The sequence below is a fragment of the Cheilinus undulatus genome, linkage group 15 (assembly GCF_018320785.1).
Source record: "Cheilinus undulatus linkage group 15, ASM1832078v1, whole genome shotgun sequence".
NCBI classification, from domain to species: Eukaryota; Metazoa; Chordata; class Actinopteri; order Labriformes; family Labridae; genus Cheilinus; species Cheilinus undulatus.
The window spans coordinates 3,709,400-3,725,606 of NC_054879.1; the positions used below are offsets into that span (position 1 = coordinate 3,709,400).

General features: G+C 38.3%; 1 protein-coding gene across 1 annotated transcript in view; it reads left to right on the plus strand.

The window, feature by feature from the left end:
* The window catches only part of stxbp5l (syntaxin binding protein 5L), a 160,931-nt gene extending 145,474 nt beyond the window's left edge, over positions 1 to 15,457 (plus strand). The window contains exons 27-32 of the mRNA XM_041807110.1: positions 602 to 847; positions 5,169 to 5,532; positions 7,020 to 7,185; positions 10,607 to 10,718; positions 10,921 to 11,141; positions 12,789 to 15,457. Of these exons, the coding sequence (XP_041663044.1) occupies positions 602 to 847; positions 5,169 to 5,532; positions 7,020 to 7,185; positions 10,607 to 10,718; positions 10,921 to 11,141; positions 12,789 to 12,830 (1,151 nt within the window). The 3' untranslated portion in view covers positions 12,831 to 15,457. The remainder of the gene's footprint in view (positions 1 to 601; positions 848 to 5,168; positions 5,533 to 7,019; positions 7,186 to 10,606; positions 10,719 to 10,920; positions 11,142 to 12,788) is intronic.
* Positions 15,458 to 16,207: the final 750 nt, after the last annotated feature.

A 16,207-nucleotide genomic window follows, 5' to 3' on the forward strand; every position in this document is an offset into this window, starting at 1 on the left:
TACAGAAATACTTGTATGATGGGGGCTTTAAGTACACAATGGGGGACTTGAATGGGCAGCACTCAACACAGCTAAAGGAGTGTTATGATTTAGTGCAGCTGCAAGGATGTGCATGTGTTTTTGTGTGTCTGCCTTTGTCTGCGTGCATATACACCCATGACTGTGATTAAATGTTATGTGTGAGTGTAACCAGGCCACTGGATAGAGGGTTTCTCTCTGTAAAAATCTGTGTACTCTAAACAGGACCAGAACTATGCAGGGTCTGGTTTGAAAATGATCTTCAAGTTGTCTCGTGTTAAATTTGATTTGTTTTGCTTCTCAGCATCTAACATCACTGTTTTACATGCCACGTAGACTAGCCATATGTGCACATTTCTCTTTTGCGCTCTTCATCTCTCCTGACTGTTCACCTTTGACTTTTATTCTGACTTAGTCTTTCATACTTATTTTTTGTCTCACACACTGATACCTTCTTTACATTCTGCAGCTCTACCTTTCTCTCTCCTGCTCTCCCTCTCACTTCTCTGTCTTTCCACTCGCTTATATTTCTCCTCTTTCAACACTTGTGCCTGTTCCTTGCTTCTTTGTTTGGCGGTGGCAGCTACTGAGAGCCGTGAAAACTCCTTCAGCCGTTCCCGCAGTTCCAGTGTGTCCAGCATTGACCGGGACACCAAAGAAGCGATCACCACGCTGCAGTTTGGAGAGTCCTACGGCCGCAAGAGTGACGCCCTCACTACCCCATGTCTGTGGGTGGGCACAAGTCTGGGCGTTGTCCTGCTCATCCCAATGTCCATTCCCACTGACCAGGAGGAGAGGATGGAGGAATCTGTGACCTTTGGCCCCAGCGGTAAGTCCCTATGAGACCGTGAACCTCACAGAGAAAACAATGTTTTTAATTTTGAAAATGGGTATGAACAAATTTGTTTCTAGCACCAACTGTGCCACCACATTTAGATGGAAATGAACCAAACTCTTAACACAAATGAATATTTCAGGAACAAAAACACAACAGAACCAGAACTGATTAACTGTCATTACTTCCATTGTTAAATGTTAAATCATTGTGACATTTTCACTCAAAATCAAAGGCAAACCATAAAATATTTGATTCAGGTTTCTTTCATTTGTGGATATTTTTCCTCTAACTTTGCAGTGAAGCTGTGGTTGGAGATTCAGTCTACCTCTGATGAAGAATCAAAAAGCTCTATAAATGTCTTTGTTGGAAATAATGCTACGAGACAGCACCATGTGTTCCTTTTTGTTAAATTTGCAGTAAAATATTCACTTGTGGATGTAGAATGAAATCTTTTGTGCCAACTAAGGACCATGAATAAAGTCCACTTATATGTCACCTTACTAGTTAACACTACAGTCCACACTCACCCATTCATCGAGGCATAATAAACATTGAAACAAAATGAAACAAGGTCAAAGTGTCAATAAGGAAGCCCTAAGCAGACAAACATCCATAAACATCATAATGGCCTGTCTTAAATTTAACACTAGTTTGTATAGCTGTCCATTGTTGGAGTGTTAGTTTTTAACTCTGATTTATTTTTAACTCTTAAGTTATTCCAAAACTTACACAGAAAAATCATCAGTTTTAATTTGACTCCCATGGTGTTAAATTTAACACTTTCCCAGAGTTTTTATAATTCTAAATAAATAAATATGAGGTTTTTACAAGTTTGGGGCCCAACTGTGGCAAAGTAAGGTGTCTCATGGAAACAGAGGAGCAGAGAGATAGTTGCAGAGCTTCAATGTGTCCTGAAATTAAAGTCTGCGCACATCTGCTCATTGCTTACATGCCTTTCTAGGGTTGGGTATGTTTGGTCCTTTTCCTGATGCTGGTGCTAATTGAGTGCTGCACGGTGGTGCAGGGGTAGGCGCTGTTGCCTCACATCAAGAAGGTTAATGGTTCACTTCCTGGTCAAAGCCTTTTGTGCAGAGTTTTCATATTGTCCCTGTGCATGCGTGCGTTCTCCCCGGGTACTCTGGCTTCCTCCCACCACCAAAGACATGCTTGTTAGGTTAATTTGTGACTCTAAGGCCGGCCACTACAGGATTTTAATCCCGATTTGAGCCTCCCCTAATGATCGTGGGGGTGTATCCTGAGAGAAGCCTCGTCGCAAACGACTGTTTGTCTGAGTAGCCTGCATGTGTGTGGTGTCAACACGATTGTTTTACTGCTCCAAATCGCGTCGTAGCCTCCAAAATCCCGAATCGTAAATATCAAACGTGCTTGAATTGGTAGTTTAGAGAGAGAAAATGTGGTTAAACTCAGCAGGAGAATAAAAGCGGCCTGAGTATCATTAATGATTAGCAGAAATATTTTATTAGCTGCCAGTCAAACACTGGATAAGAAAGGAAGCTGGTGAAACTGATCACATCAGTCATTCACATGCCATATCTTATTTCTTTCCTTTCATTTGTGCTGTCAGGGTTTTTAAATGAAGTATCACTAAGTGTTGTAATTCGACAGGTATCAGATATTATAGTACCAGTGCCGTGTTGGCACCAGATTTTGATACTCCTCACTCTCCCTTACCCCGGGCAGGAAGGGAGCAACTTTGTGAATAACTACAGGCATGGTGCAGAAGTGTTTAACATGTAAAATGACAATAAAAATGACACCAACACATGGGCAAAGGAATACCAGCAGTGATCACTGTACAAAAGGCAACATCCACACACATTTAAGTACATCTAAAGCATCTAAACACTTTGTCAGAGAGCATTATGGGAAACTTCACCCCAGATTTGAAATGGCTGTGGGCGGAGTTTAGATGATTTGACTCTACAGAGTCGGATACCTCCACCACTGAAGGCCATTTCACCCAGAAAGAAAGAAAAAATGACACTTTAAGAGTTAAAATCAACGCTGTTTAACACTCACTGTGTGCTTTTTGTTTTAGTTGCTTTTCTCTGATAACAAAAGCAGCTTTCTTTCTGAATATTTCCATTTGTCTATCTCTTTATCTTATGAGAGCAAAGCTGTTTTTTATGATTAAGTTATTCCTCTAGGTCCATTGAAAATAAATAAAATGCATGTGTAATTTTTATGATGCTTCATTATTCAGGAAAATGAAGCATCATAAAATTCCTGCATGCCCTCTCAGGGCTTCAGTAATGATGATCTTTCTAAACAGAATTGCTTTGTCTTGTCTCTTTGTTTATTTATGATTTATTCAATCTAGGGTTCAAGCTGCAACCGTTTTCATTAAATGAATTTAAATGGTAAAAAGGTCAAACATTTGTGTTGCATTTTCTGAGGATGTGATGGTGGATAATGAAGAGAAACCTGTAGAGAACCATTGATTTAGACTGTGTTTGGGGCTTTTCCTACATTTCATCACATAAGAGGTTATCATAAGGGTCAGTTTAATGCTCAGCTTCATTATGAGTTAAATAGCTCTGGTCTCAGAGTGTACGCTCACTTCTTGCTTGTTTTACATGTTCTCTGATAGGGTTTGGTGTAAACATGCCCTGAAATTTAAACTGGAACAGCATGGAGCATGCATAAAAGTGAAGAAAACATCATTAATGCATTTTCCTCGCAGTGACCTTTAAGCACCAACCCTTCCAGCACTTTAAAGCAGAATAACTACAGTATCGTCACATAACCTTTAGAAGCTGGTATGGCTCTTAAAGGGTCAGTACTAATAAACAGATGAACTCATTAGAAGTCATGTTCCTGATTAGTGAACAAAGATAAAGACAACATGTTCAAATGTGGTGTCATATGATGTAAGCTTGTGTAGTGGTTTTCTAGTCATGCGACTACTGATGGCGCTTTTCACCACAGATCACACCCACCCATCCACACCCATTCACTCTTCATTCACACACTGATGGAAACGGTTGCTACGGAGACACACATGTACATGCCACCGATGAAGCAGTGGGAGCAGATTGGGGTGTCTTGCCCAAGGATGCATCAGAATGTGACGGCAGGAGCTGAGGATCAGACCCACAGCCAAAAAATCAAAGATGGCAAAGCAACTAACTCTACCTGCTGAGCCACAGTTGAGGAAAATGCACCACGTTGCCAAAAGTATTCACTCACCCATCCAAATAATTGAAATCAGGTGTTCCAATCACAGTTGTGAAATTTCCTGGCTCCTAAATATTCCGCGGTCAACTGTCAGTGGTATTATAACAAAGTGGAAGTGATTGGGAATGACAGCAACTCAGCCACAAAGTGGTAGGCTACGTAAAATGATGGGTCGGTTCCTGACCTCAACCCAATAGAACATCTTTGGGATGACTTAGAGCTCAGACTAAGAGCCAAGCCTTCTGGTCCAACATCAGTGTGTGACCTCACAAATGCGCTTTTGGAAGAACAGTCAAATATTCCCATAAACACACTCCTAAACCTTGTGGAAAGCCTTCCCAGAAGAGTTGAAGCTGTTGTTGCTGTGTTGTGTGCAGCAGTTAACCTTGTAATCAGCAGCTCTGTATTACTTTAATATGAGATTTTACAGCTTAATTTCAGTTGTATGTTTGAAAAGAAACACCGTCTCTGACATTTAACGAATGCACCATTGATGCTACACAGGCGTCTTTAGACAAGAACAGCTAATGTCCTGTGAATTTTAGAAACACTGAGAGCACAGTTAAAGCGAATTTCTCTCCTGATCGTGTGTTTGTGGCTCTAAAATCTTGTTTGTGTGGCTGTGGGGGAGTTTACTGTTGTAACACATGAATAGTTTATACACCCTGTTTGTTTGCCCTCCTATTAAAGGAAACAGCAAAGCAAACATGCTACAGAGATCCAGAAATCACACTCAGACGCAAACATTGATACTTTGGGGCAGCAGTTGTTTCATGAGAGGGAATGTTAAAGTAGTCAGGCGATTTCTAGAGGGGAACAGATTCAGATCCAAGTATAATTAGTGAGTCAAAGAGGAATAAAAGTCTCCTTATAAGTTTGTCTGGATTTTCTTTGGACTTCAGATCACATCCTCTGCAGAGAATGCATCAACAAAAAGAATGCAAACTCCAGCTTATGCAAACTACAGACTACGTACTGCTATAATTTTAAATAGATAACTCTACTGGGATCCTGAGGTAAATGTATGTGGAAGAGGTCTGTCCAGCAGAAAAATATCTGTTTGAAGTTCCTGCTTTAGTTTTTCATGCCTGCCTCTCTCCCTCTTGTCTCCTAGGAGCAGTCCTGATGCTGAAGGGCTCAGTCTTAAACTTTGGCTTCTTAGACTGCACGGGCGCCCTCATTCAGAGACCGTATGAGGTCTGGCGGGACATCAATGCTGCTGAGGACCCCGACCGACCGAGAAAACGCAAGCTGGTCCACTTCTCCCCGTCATCCTCCCAGGAAACCTACGCAGACGGACACCTGGCTGTAGTCTGCTCTGAGAGACAGGCCAAAGTATTCCTGATGCCCTCACAGTCTTGCCTGTTTGTTCACAACATCACAGAGTCGTCCTTTGTACTGCGAGCTGACGTGGTATCGGTGTGTAACAGCGTGTGCCTGGCCTGCTTTTGTGCTAATGGACATGTGATGATACTCAGGTAAAACCTCAATGACCTCTCTAAAAACCAGTCATGCTGTAAACTGTGAACTTAAAACATGTACAGCTAGCACTTTATGTAAAACTGGGCAACACAATTAATCCTACTATCATTAATTTAATTCTCCACTAGGACCTACCTGTTTTAGTTTAATGAACATTTCTGGAAATGCAAAGGTTATCAATCAGGGACTGTATGGAAATAACTCCTTTAGATGCTCCGTGGAGCATCTGTTTTATTTCTCTCTCTTCCCCTATGAGCACATCTTCTTATTTTTTAATTGAGGGAAGTTTAATTTCTATAGGTAATACTGAAATCGCAAGATTATAGGCCACTCTCTATTAATCAGACTTAATCAATATAAACTAGTTTTTCTTCCACAATAAACAGAAGTTGTGATAATCAGTCAAGAGCAGTGGTTCTCAACCTTTTCAGCCTGTGACCCCTAAAATAAAGGTGCCAGAGACCGGGGACCCCCACTGTACCTGAAGGTGGTTGAACAGCCAGAAACATTCAAGGGTAGTCATGTGGAGACAAGGAGGTCCATAAGGAGGGATAAAGGGGAGGTTTCTGGGACCCAGCCAAACTGGGGGACCATGGAGGTCAGCAAAGCCATGGTCCATTGTGAAGTTAAGCTGTGAAAACCATATTTTATATTTGACCTGAGTAACAACCACTTTTATTAAAGAAACAAATATGTTTATTTATTCATTTGTGTAGCCTCCTTTAAATGAAAATATCTTTTGTTAAAACATAATTAAAATGGGTTAAAATTGCTAAAATTGGTGAATAATGGCAAAAAATGGTGGAAAAGGTGGTGAAATTGGATTATAAGGAACATAAATGGGTTAAAAGTTGCAAAAATTAGATAAAAGTGGCAAAAAAGCCTAAAAAAAGTTAATGTGGCAGAAAACAGGCACAAAAAAGTGGTAAAATGGGATTAAAAAGTGGCTGACATGGCTTTAAAGTGCAAGAAATTGGTGGAAATTAGGTGGGATGGATAAAAAATTGATATAAACTGGCAAACAAATGGTAAAATGGGTAAAAAGGGGTTTTAAAAAGTGATTGATAGAGGCAATAATGGGTTAACAGAGGCAACAACAGACAGACAGTGACAAGAATTGGTTTAGAAGTGGCAAAAAAGGCAGAAAAAAGTGATGGAAAGGGTTTAAAATGGACAAAAATAGGTTTTAAGTGGCAAAAATGTGCTGAAATTGGTGTTAAAAGGTGATGAAAAGGGGTTAGCATTTGGTAAAATTTGTGTAAGGTGGCACCTATGTTATCTGAAAATTATTCTTAGCTGGTGACCCCCTCTCAGTGTCTCGCCCCAAGGTTGAGAACCACTGGTCTAGAGAAACTGATTTTAAATTTGAGATTATACTGGATCTTTGTCCAAATGTGGATCTGATTTGTGTTTTTGGTATCCAGTTTTGGGTTAAAAAACCTGTTGCAGGTGTCTAACTTGTCTTCCATCTTTCTGCTCACAGTTTGCCGAGTCTGAGACCGCTGATGGATGTCAATTACTTACCGCTGACAGACATGCGCATCGCTCGAACCTTCTGCTTCACAAACGGGGGCCAGGCGCTCTATCTCAGCTCCCCTACAGAGATCCAGAGAATAACATACAGCCAGGAGATGTGTGACAACCTGCAGGTTAATGAGTGCATTCTGTTTGTCTGTCTGTGCATTTAGCCTTTTACAGCATCTCACTTCTGGTTCCTAGTCAGAAAAATGTCAGGTGCCAGTATTCTCCTCATTAGACCACTGAAGTCAGGTGTCACACTTGTCAGGTGAGGTATGATCACCACTGCTGTGAGGCTGTTGTGTTTACACTGTGTCTGTTTGTGTGCCAATAAAGGCACAGTGCCACAGTAAACCCCAGGTTTTTATTTTATACTTTTAAAAGAAAATTGTGGAGAAACTTTTTTTTTAATGTGGCAACAAGCAATTAAATTAAGTTCATTCAGCTCAACATTTCAAGAAGATATCTTAAGTTGCATCTTAAATAAACTTAATTCAGTTACTCGTTACCACTTGAAGCAATTTTTCAAACATTTTTCCCAACTTTGTTTTTACAGTGTTTGGGCATTTACTGAATTCTCACTCTTGGTAAGGTAGTCAGATTCCATTACGGTACTGCTGCTGTGCCACTTAGAGGTAACAGTGTCACTAAAATGCCCAGAGGTATGATTTTTTTTAAGTTAATCCAACTTAGTTTTATTCAACATGTCTACTATAGAAACAAGCTGACACACCAGTTAGTTATTTCATTTTTATTGAACATGTCTACTATAGAAACAAGCTGACACACCAGTTAGTTATTTCATTTTTATTGAACATGTCTTCTATAGAAACAAGCTGACACACCAGTTAGTTATTTCATTTTTATTGAACATGTCTTCTATAGAAACAAGCTGACACACCAGTTAGTTATTTCATTTTTATTGAACATGTCTTCTATAGAAATAACCAGACACACCAGTTAGTTATTTTTTAAAACCATTGCATGGTTTTTAAAGCTCATCTGGGAAAGCTTGCTATCAAGATATTTGGGAAGGGCGGGACTTTAAAAAAATTCTTGGACAGTGATTGGAGGAACGTTCTGTTCTTCACATTCACAGCACGCATGCACAGCTCTGCAACAAACCTACCCATAAACACTACTGTAGTTCAGGAGCTGTGGATTATGATGTGAATTAAATGCCGCGGCTAATTGGAAGAAAAGCGAAAACGTCGTTACTGCCAAGAGGAGCTTACAGTGTGGTTCTTTGCTCTTGTTTTGATAGAGAAATGTGGTCCAGTTCTGATTAGACTGTGGCTTCACCAATGCTACAGCCGAGCTAACTGCTCCACCAGCTCCTACTGTGTAAACCATAGACTGTGAAAAATTGGACAAACCCTGAGTGACGTCAGCCGTCTGCTTACAATAGGCAGACTCAAACAGCTTTGGAAGCCCCTCTGTGGCGGCCTCCATGTTGAAATCGCTGTCTCAACTAAACTTTGGATCAACCTAACAGCAAACAAGAGCCCGCCCATTGAGCGCAACTTCCTGTCAGCTAAGCTAACACTAAAGCTAGCCTTCTGGTTGACAGATAGGTAACACCTGCCAGTCAAGCTATCTGTTGATCATATGAAATGCGCCAATCAGTGCGCAGTGAGGTTTTTCCTCACTATAGTTGAAATGATTGTGGTTCAAATAAATTCACCCCCGTACAGTGAGAGCACATGAAGACGTTAGCGAATGAGGCACGTGTCGTTCTTTGAACCAGGCTGTAAACCAGTTTATTCAGAGTGTAAAAAACGGCTTTTTAAACTGTTGTGTATGTGACTTACGGTGTTTCTGCAGCCAGCCTCAAGTGGACACTTGCCTTATTGCAGTTTTTTGCACTTGGCTTCATTTTTCAGGACTGGAGGTTGCAGTTTGGCATATATAGACCCACACTACACCCCCCACCCCGGTCCCCTTTAACCCTTGCACACTCATGCTGAGGCAGGTCAGCAGAAGGGCAGAAACATATATTCCGCCATGAAAAGCTTTCGGTGCTGTTTCTCGCTCTTTATTGTATGAAGAAATGTGGACCGTTTGTGATAAAACTGCCGCTATACTCTATCGAGGCTCACAGTACAACTAAACCCCGCCTGTAGCTACCACCTCATTCTCCTCCCTGATTGGTCTGAACAGTGTCTGGCTCGCCACAAGCATTGCAGATGAGAGCTCTGCAAGATGGATTTGCCTGACAACAGACACAGAGTCTGGTCAATCCACAGGCTTTGTAGGGTTAATATAAAAAGGTTAGGTTATTAAAACTCAAAAAACTGGAACCAGTATGACTTTATTTACTTTTTTTGCAGAAACAAGTTGATTTTATGTTGATCCAGCTACATAAAGACACCTCAGATCAACTTAAAATATTCAAGGTGACCTAAATGGATTCAGTTATGTGCCTTGGACTTAAAAAATACACTTCAAGGCTATGCTTAAAATATATTTCAGGGCTATGCATAAATAAATTTCAGGGCTATGCATAAATATTAGTGCTGTCAATTCATTAAAAAAATTAATCTAGTTAATCACATCACGATGTCTTTAGTTTTAGTAATTTTTAGATTTTTAACATTTTTATTATCAAGTGTTTATTTTCATTATTTTACCCTCATGTACAGCACTTTGAAAGTGCTTTTTACTAAAAAATGTACTTTTTAATTTTTATAATAATAATAATAATAATGATAATTATTATTATTATTATCTATAAATTAACATTTAAAATACTACCATTTACTTGTATTTTTGGTTGTGATAAATTAGTACAACTACGGTGTTTAAATGAAGAAATATTAAACAAACTAGAGTTTTTAAACTTATTGGTGGTTTGTAAATCAGAGTGTTTTAATCCACTGAGCAATAATATTTGTACTGACATGAATACAGTCGCCATGATTCGCGTTATGCAGTTCTCTATGGAGTTTACTCCTTCAGTGGAGACGCAGTTCAGTAGCGGCTACGTCCCGTGTTTTGTTGCTCTGATTGGCCCGTAAAGATGTGACAGACAGAACGTTCATCCAGTCACCCTTCTTATTTTTTTTTCAAAGGCTCTGCCATTTCCCAAATATTGTCCATGAGTGGTTTACCAGATGGATGTGTGAAACAAACCCATGTGGTGTGCCAGGTTAGAGCTAATACAGATCTGTACGGTCTAAAACATCTTAGTCTTCTTCTTTTTGTTAGCAGCCGTGTATAACCATGCCGTCTTTCTGACTTTAGCGGTATCTCATGGCTAAGATGTTTGGTGTAAAAGCTACACTTGTATATTTTGTGACACTCTATTTTCCATTATTTAATGTCATAAATGGAAAGGTTTAATATTTCATGTCACATCAGATTAATATAAATAAGAATCATTTAATTTGATCAGCTTTAATAATGCATAGAAGATCTGAATGTGATGTCAGCCTACAGTACAAGTGTACTTGGCATTCTGACCCATCAATGATAAACAAAAATGACAATGCATCTCACTAAAGCTGTAAAAATCTGCTTGTTAAGATTAGTTTTTGTTTTTGTTGATTCCAGGAGATGCTGGGAGAATTGTTTACACCAATAGAAACCCCTGAGGTCCAGAACAGAGGCTTTCTGAAGGGCTTCTTTGGAGGAAATGCTCATACCTTCGACAGAGAAGAGCTCTGTGGGTTTTTTTCTCTTTTTAATTCTCTGTTTATAATGGGCTTTATGCTAGTAGCTACTAAACCTCCTGAAATGGCAAATCTAAATACTTTATTAGGGTCTTAAAGGAAAAAATGTTTCAACTTCTTATTTTCAACCCAGCTTTGGTTATTTTGATGTTTGTCCTCATTCTCCCAATCCTTTGTTCCTAATGTTGCTGTTAGTTGGTGAGGCAGCAGCTGGAAAAGCCTCTCGGAGTTTGGCTCAACACATCCCTGGGCAGGCGGGGATGGAAGGCATGAAAGTGGCAGCCGGTGGAGCGGTGGGAGAGTTGGCTCGGGCGCGCATCGCTCTGGACGAGAGAGGCCAAAGGCTTGGCGAGCTGGAGGAACGAACCGCACTAATGATGACCAGTGCAGAGGCTTTCTCCAAACACGCTCATGAGGTAAAAGCCTTAAATCATGATAATAATTAAAATAGTGGAATATGATCATTCGAGTAAAGATGTGTTAAGTTGTAAACTTCAATTTAATCACATTTCAAAAATTAAAGTGCACAAATGATGATAACTTTTCTAATTATTTCTTGGATTTTTCTTTACAAAATACGTAAACATAAATGACACTTTTGCCACGTTTTTCCATGTCCTAATACCAAATTAAGGGTCATGATGTTCTCTGCTCTTATTTCATCCATTTTTAAGAAATACTATACCAGGAATGTCAAACTTAATCACAGCAGGAGCCAAATTCTGAATTTGGGTCCAACCTGAAGGCCGAACAACATTTAACCACAAACCTCATTTTTCACCAGCAGTGAATTATGAGGGAAAAAAAAACCATAGCACTGATGATAAATGATTTTGAGATTTAAAAAAGTAAAAATGGTATGTTTAAAGGCATAAAACCTGAGATAAAAATTAAAACTTATTAGATCAAGAGGCATTTAAAGTCAAAATCATGTCTTTAACAGGCAAATATATAAGAAAGAAAGTTAAAATAATGATTTTTAATGGTCAAACTATGAGATAAATTTCCAAATCATCTGTTAAAAATGTCAAAGCCTGAGGAAAAAAAACAAAAAAGAAGAGTTTTACGGGTCAAAATATTACTTCAAATTTAAAACTGAGGATACAAAAGGCAAAATTATGAGATAAAATTCAATGTAAGGAGCTAAAAAGGTCAAAACGTGATGAAAAAATGAAGTGGTGAGTTCAAAAGGTCAAAAAAAACTTAAGATTTTAAAATTAGAAACAAAAAGGTAAAGAATAAGGTAAAAGTCAAAAATGTGAAAAAAGTGAATTGAAAAGGTCAAAATATGACATAAAACTAAAAAATAAAAATTCAAAATGTCAAAATATGAGAAAAAAAATTTAAATCACAAGTTTCAAAGTCAAAATATGGGATTTAAAAGCCAAAATTAAGAGTTGAAAATGGCAAAATATGTGCTATAATTCAAAATGATGACTTAAAAAGTTGAAAATATGACTTAAATTTAAAATTGGGAGTTTAAAAGGTCAAAATATGATTTAAAAAGTTAAAAAAAATTAATTCAGAATGTCAAAATATGAGAAAAACATGAGTTTAAAAGTCAAAATATGTGCTTAAAAAGCCAAAGTCCTGAGTTGAAAAGGTCAAAAGATGACTTAAGATTCGAAATTGGGAATCTAAAAGACAAAACTGTGATGTATAAAGTAAAAACACAAAGTAATTCCTTTCCCACATTCTTGACTTTTTATTAAATCTTTCTTACTTTACTTTATCAGGTTTTTATGGCTTAACAACTTATACTGCAGGAAATCCGCAGACCTCATACCAGTGGGCCAGTTATAACGAAAATATGATAGGATCTGGCGGGCTGGCTGTAACTGTACCACGGGCCGGATTTGGCCCTCGGGCCTTGAGTTTGACACCCCTGTACTATACCAGTGCTCATAAAGGCTGCATTCATTGGCTGCACACTTGATAAACAATGCTGTCAATGTAAAGACATTAATAATAATAATAATAATAATAATAATACATTTTATTTATAGTTTTAAGTCCCATAGACAGTACTTATTGCTTACACTGAGTAACCTTTTCTCTTACAGCTGATGCTTAAGTGCAAGGACAAGAAGTGGTACCAGTTCTGATGGACAGACGGAACGCTGACGCAGCCCTTGAACTGCTGGGAAATGTATGCCACGACTTTCACTCTACAAATGAGAGCACTGAAAAGAGAGACTCCAGAGTGACACAGTCTTCATGGCTCCTGACTGGCTCTGTGTTGGTACAGTCACCTCCAGGACGTGATCGCGCTACTTCTTTGTCCCAATATGTTGTAATGAATAGAGAAAGAGAATGGTGGTCGGAATAGGCCTGATGGGGGAGCTGGAAATATCCCATAAGTTGGTTTGGTGTGTGTGTGTGGGAGGGGTGCGTGTTCAGGTGTGCTGTTTTTTTTTCCCCTCTGGACCTCACTGTGTAGATAGTCACATGTTAAGAAATCAACAAGAAATGCATGAAAACATGGATGAGTATTAAAATATCCAACTGCCATATTAAAAAGCAGCATGCTACTTTAACATGGATACTAAACCGAACCCTTTTATTTCATCTGTAAGCTTACAACAGAGACTATGAAAAAAATATATCTATTTTTTGAAATTTTGACAAAAACTATATATAAAAAGGGAAATGTATAGCTGCATTGCTATTAAGCCAAAACTTGTTCTTTTGCCTTTTATGTACTTCCGGTTTAATTGATTTATTTTTATGTCTCAGTAATCATTTATTGCCACAATATACAATAGATGCACATATTTAGCTTTCTCTACAATCACTGAGAATAATTCTACTCTGTTTTTACTAATGCTACTACTATGGGCTGCACAATGCAAACACAAATAAGTAGTATGTACACTTTCCTCTGCATAGTCTAATCACTCTTACTTCATTTCCCTTGGCTGCTGCAATTTTAAAAAGCACTGAATGATGAGGAATCTCTCACTTCCCAACTACAGTTGTATGAAAACAGAGAGCTGATTGTTGTGAGATGTATGCAAATGCAGAAAGAGTTAAGCGTGGACACAGTGTGGTAATCTCTAATGAATGCACCTATGAACTATTTATGTGCCATAAAAAGATGAGTCAATGCACTCTAACAAAGAGCTAATTAATTTATCATCACTTAATTTCTTTTTCATCTCAAGATACGACAAAATACTGAGTTGGCAATAGAGGGCATTATCAAAGTCAAAGTTCGTCTTCTTGATTAAAATAAGAGTGTTTTTTTTCTGTTGTGTCTGGTTAATCTTTGCGTCTCTATCTGTAAGTCAGATTTGGATGTTAAGCGCTCTAGTGGGTTGTAAGTGTTGAGATGAGGAAGGAGGAGGGCGACAAATGTTTAACCAGACTCTTCTCTACCAAAGCAATCAAAAGTGAGCGACACAATCCCATCTCTTTCCACTTCAATCTATTTAAGACTTCTATTTTCTGTGTTTGCACCTTTTGGCCTGAATGGTCTTCTATTCATAATCACATGACCACTGTTTGCATGTCAGAGAATACACAGAGACGAGGGAAGCACTTGTGTTTAATTGTCAACAGCTCCCTGAGTTTCAGGGCTAAAACGGTGTTTTCAGTGATGTTCTGTCAAGAGTCAGTGAGGAAACTTTGTACATGTGTAAAACATTTGCAACAATTTTGACTGAAGGCAAATGTGTTCTTTTTTGTTCAGTATTGTTATTGATGATTATGATCTCCTCTTGTCGCAGTCCTATATTGATGGTAACGGCCTCTTAGCTGATGGCTCTTGTTTGTTTAAAACTGAAAATGTTCCATGATACATGGTGGTGTATCATATTGTGATTGTGTTGTATATGTCATTGGGTAGCCATATGACACCTGCAAACAGTGTTTAATAAGGAGGATATTTTGTACTTGTGCATTTGTCTGTATTATGATTGGATCTCCAAAAACTTGACAGAGGATTACTGCTATTTCTCCCTCATTAATCAGGGGTTCATGCACATTAGTGGCATTATATTGGATTCATAATGGCACAAATACCAAATAACATATGCATTGCAATATGTGCACTCAAAACCTAAAAGAAATTACAAGCTAAATGACAGCGGTGATAGTCATTCGGTCTACTTCCTGTTTGGCATACCTAAGACTTTAATGTCTTCTAAACCAGTCCAATACCTCCAAACCTTAAGTGGTAACACTGGGACTTCTAGACTTATACTTGACTTAATTCAATGAGGTGTCTTAAACATTTCCAAATAAAAGCCTCCCTCCTCTTTACTGTCAATGAGATTTGTGTTCAGTGCAGTCATTTCAGTGGCGGAGAAAAACACAAACAAAAAAGGAAAAAAAAATAAACCAAAAGAACATTAAAAAAATCTGACTTCTACCGACAGGGTGTTTTGTTAGTAAGTTTTTGGTTTGTATGTTTTTGGTTTTTCTATTTAATGTACAGTTCAATCATGGGATAAAGGTGAATAAAAAATACAAGAAGGGATAATGACATACCTTGGATATTTTCTCTGTATATGTTGTACCTCTTTCTCCTGGTACTGTATCTGGTATTCTGGCTCTGTCTCAATCACTGGAACTCTGTTGTTCTTCACACTGTAGTATCCTAAAAATGCATTTTTTTTCTGGTTTTCTCTCTGATGGCAGCAAAGTTTGTCTTATATAAATGGATTCTCTTACTTTCTGTTCTTATAGATATACCAGTGTAATAGAATTTACTTGACAAAGAACTGAAAATATGTTGATGCAAAACTGAAATAAACATTGATTGATGTACAACAGAGGAGAGCCGTACTTACCTTCACCCCCTTTTCTTCATATGTACAACGCTGTCTGCACAGTTCTCCACTTTAGAGACACTTTCACAGACTGAAGCTTTAAATGTGTGGTTTTATTTAGATCACTAGAATGAATTTTGTGTTTGAGTTTGTTGTGTTCCTAGTAACCTAAATTAGACCAAAAAGTTAATTATTGCATATAAATAATAATTTTAATGCTGCTCTCTTTTCATACTTTGCATGAAAAATAATTCAAACCTGGAGGTCCGGTGTAAGAATTCATTCATAAATTTCCACATAACCTTTACAAATGACAAGAACAGCTTCATAACACATAGGTCACACTGGAAAAGTGTAGAAGAAACTTAAGCTGTCCAAACAAATCACTAAGTTTCTATCTATCTGTCTGTCTGTCTGTCTGTCTGTCTGTCTGTCTGTCTATCTATCTATCTATCTATCTGTCTGTCTGTCTGTCTGTCTGTCTGTCTATCTATCTATCTATCTATCTATCTGTCTGTCTGTCTGTCTGTCTGTCTGTCTGTCTGTCTGTCTATCTATCTATCTATCTATCTATCTATCTATCTATCTATCTATCTATCTATCTATCAGCGTGGCTGGGCTCAGCCTTTAGAGATAAAGAATCCTAATATTTTGAGATGACACCGTTGTCAGTATTTAAACGTGGAAATAAAGTTAATAGAAAAAAATCA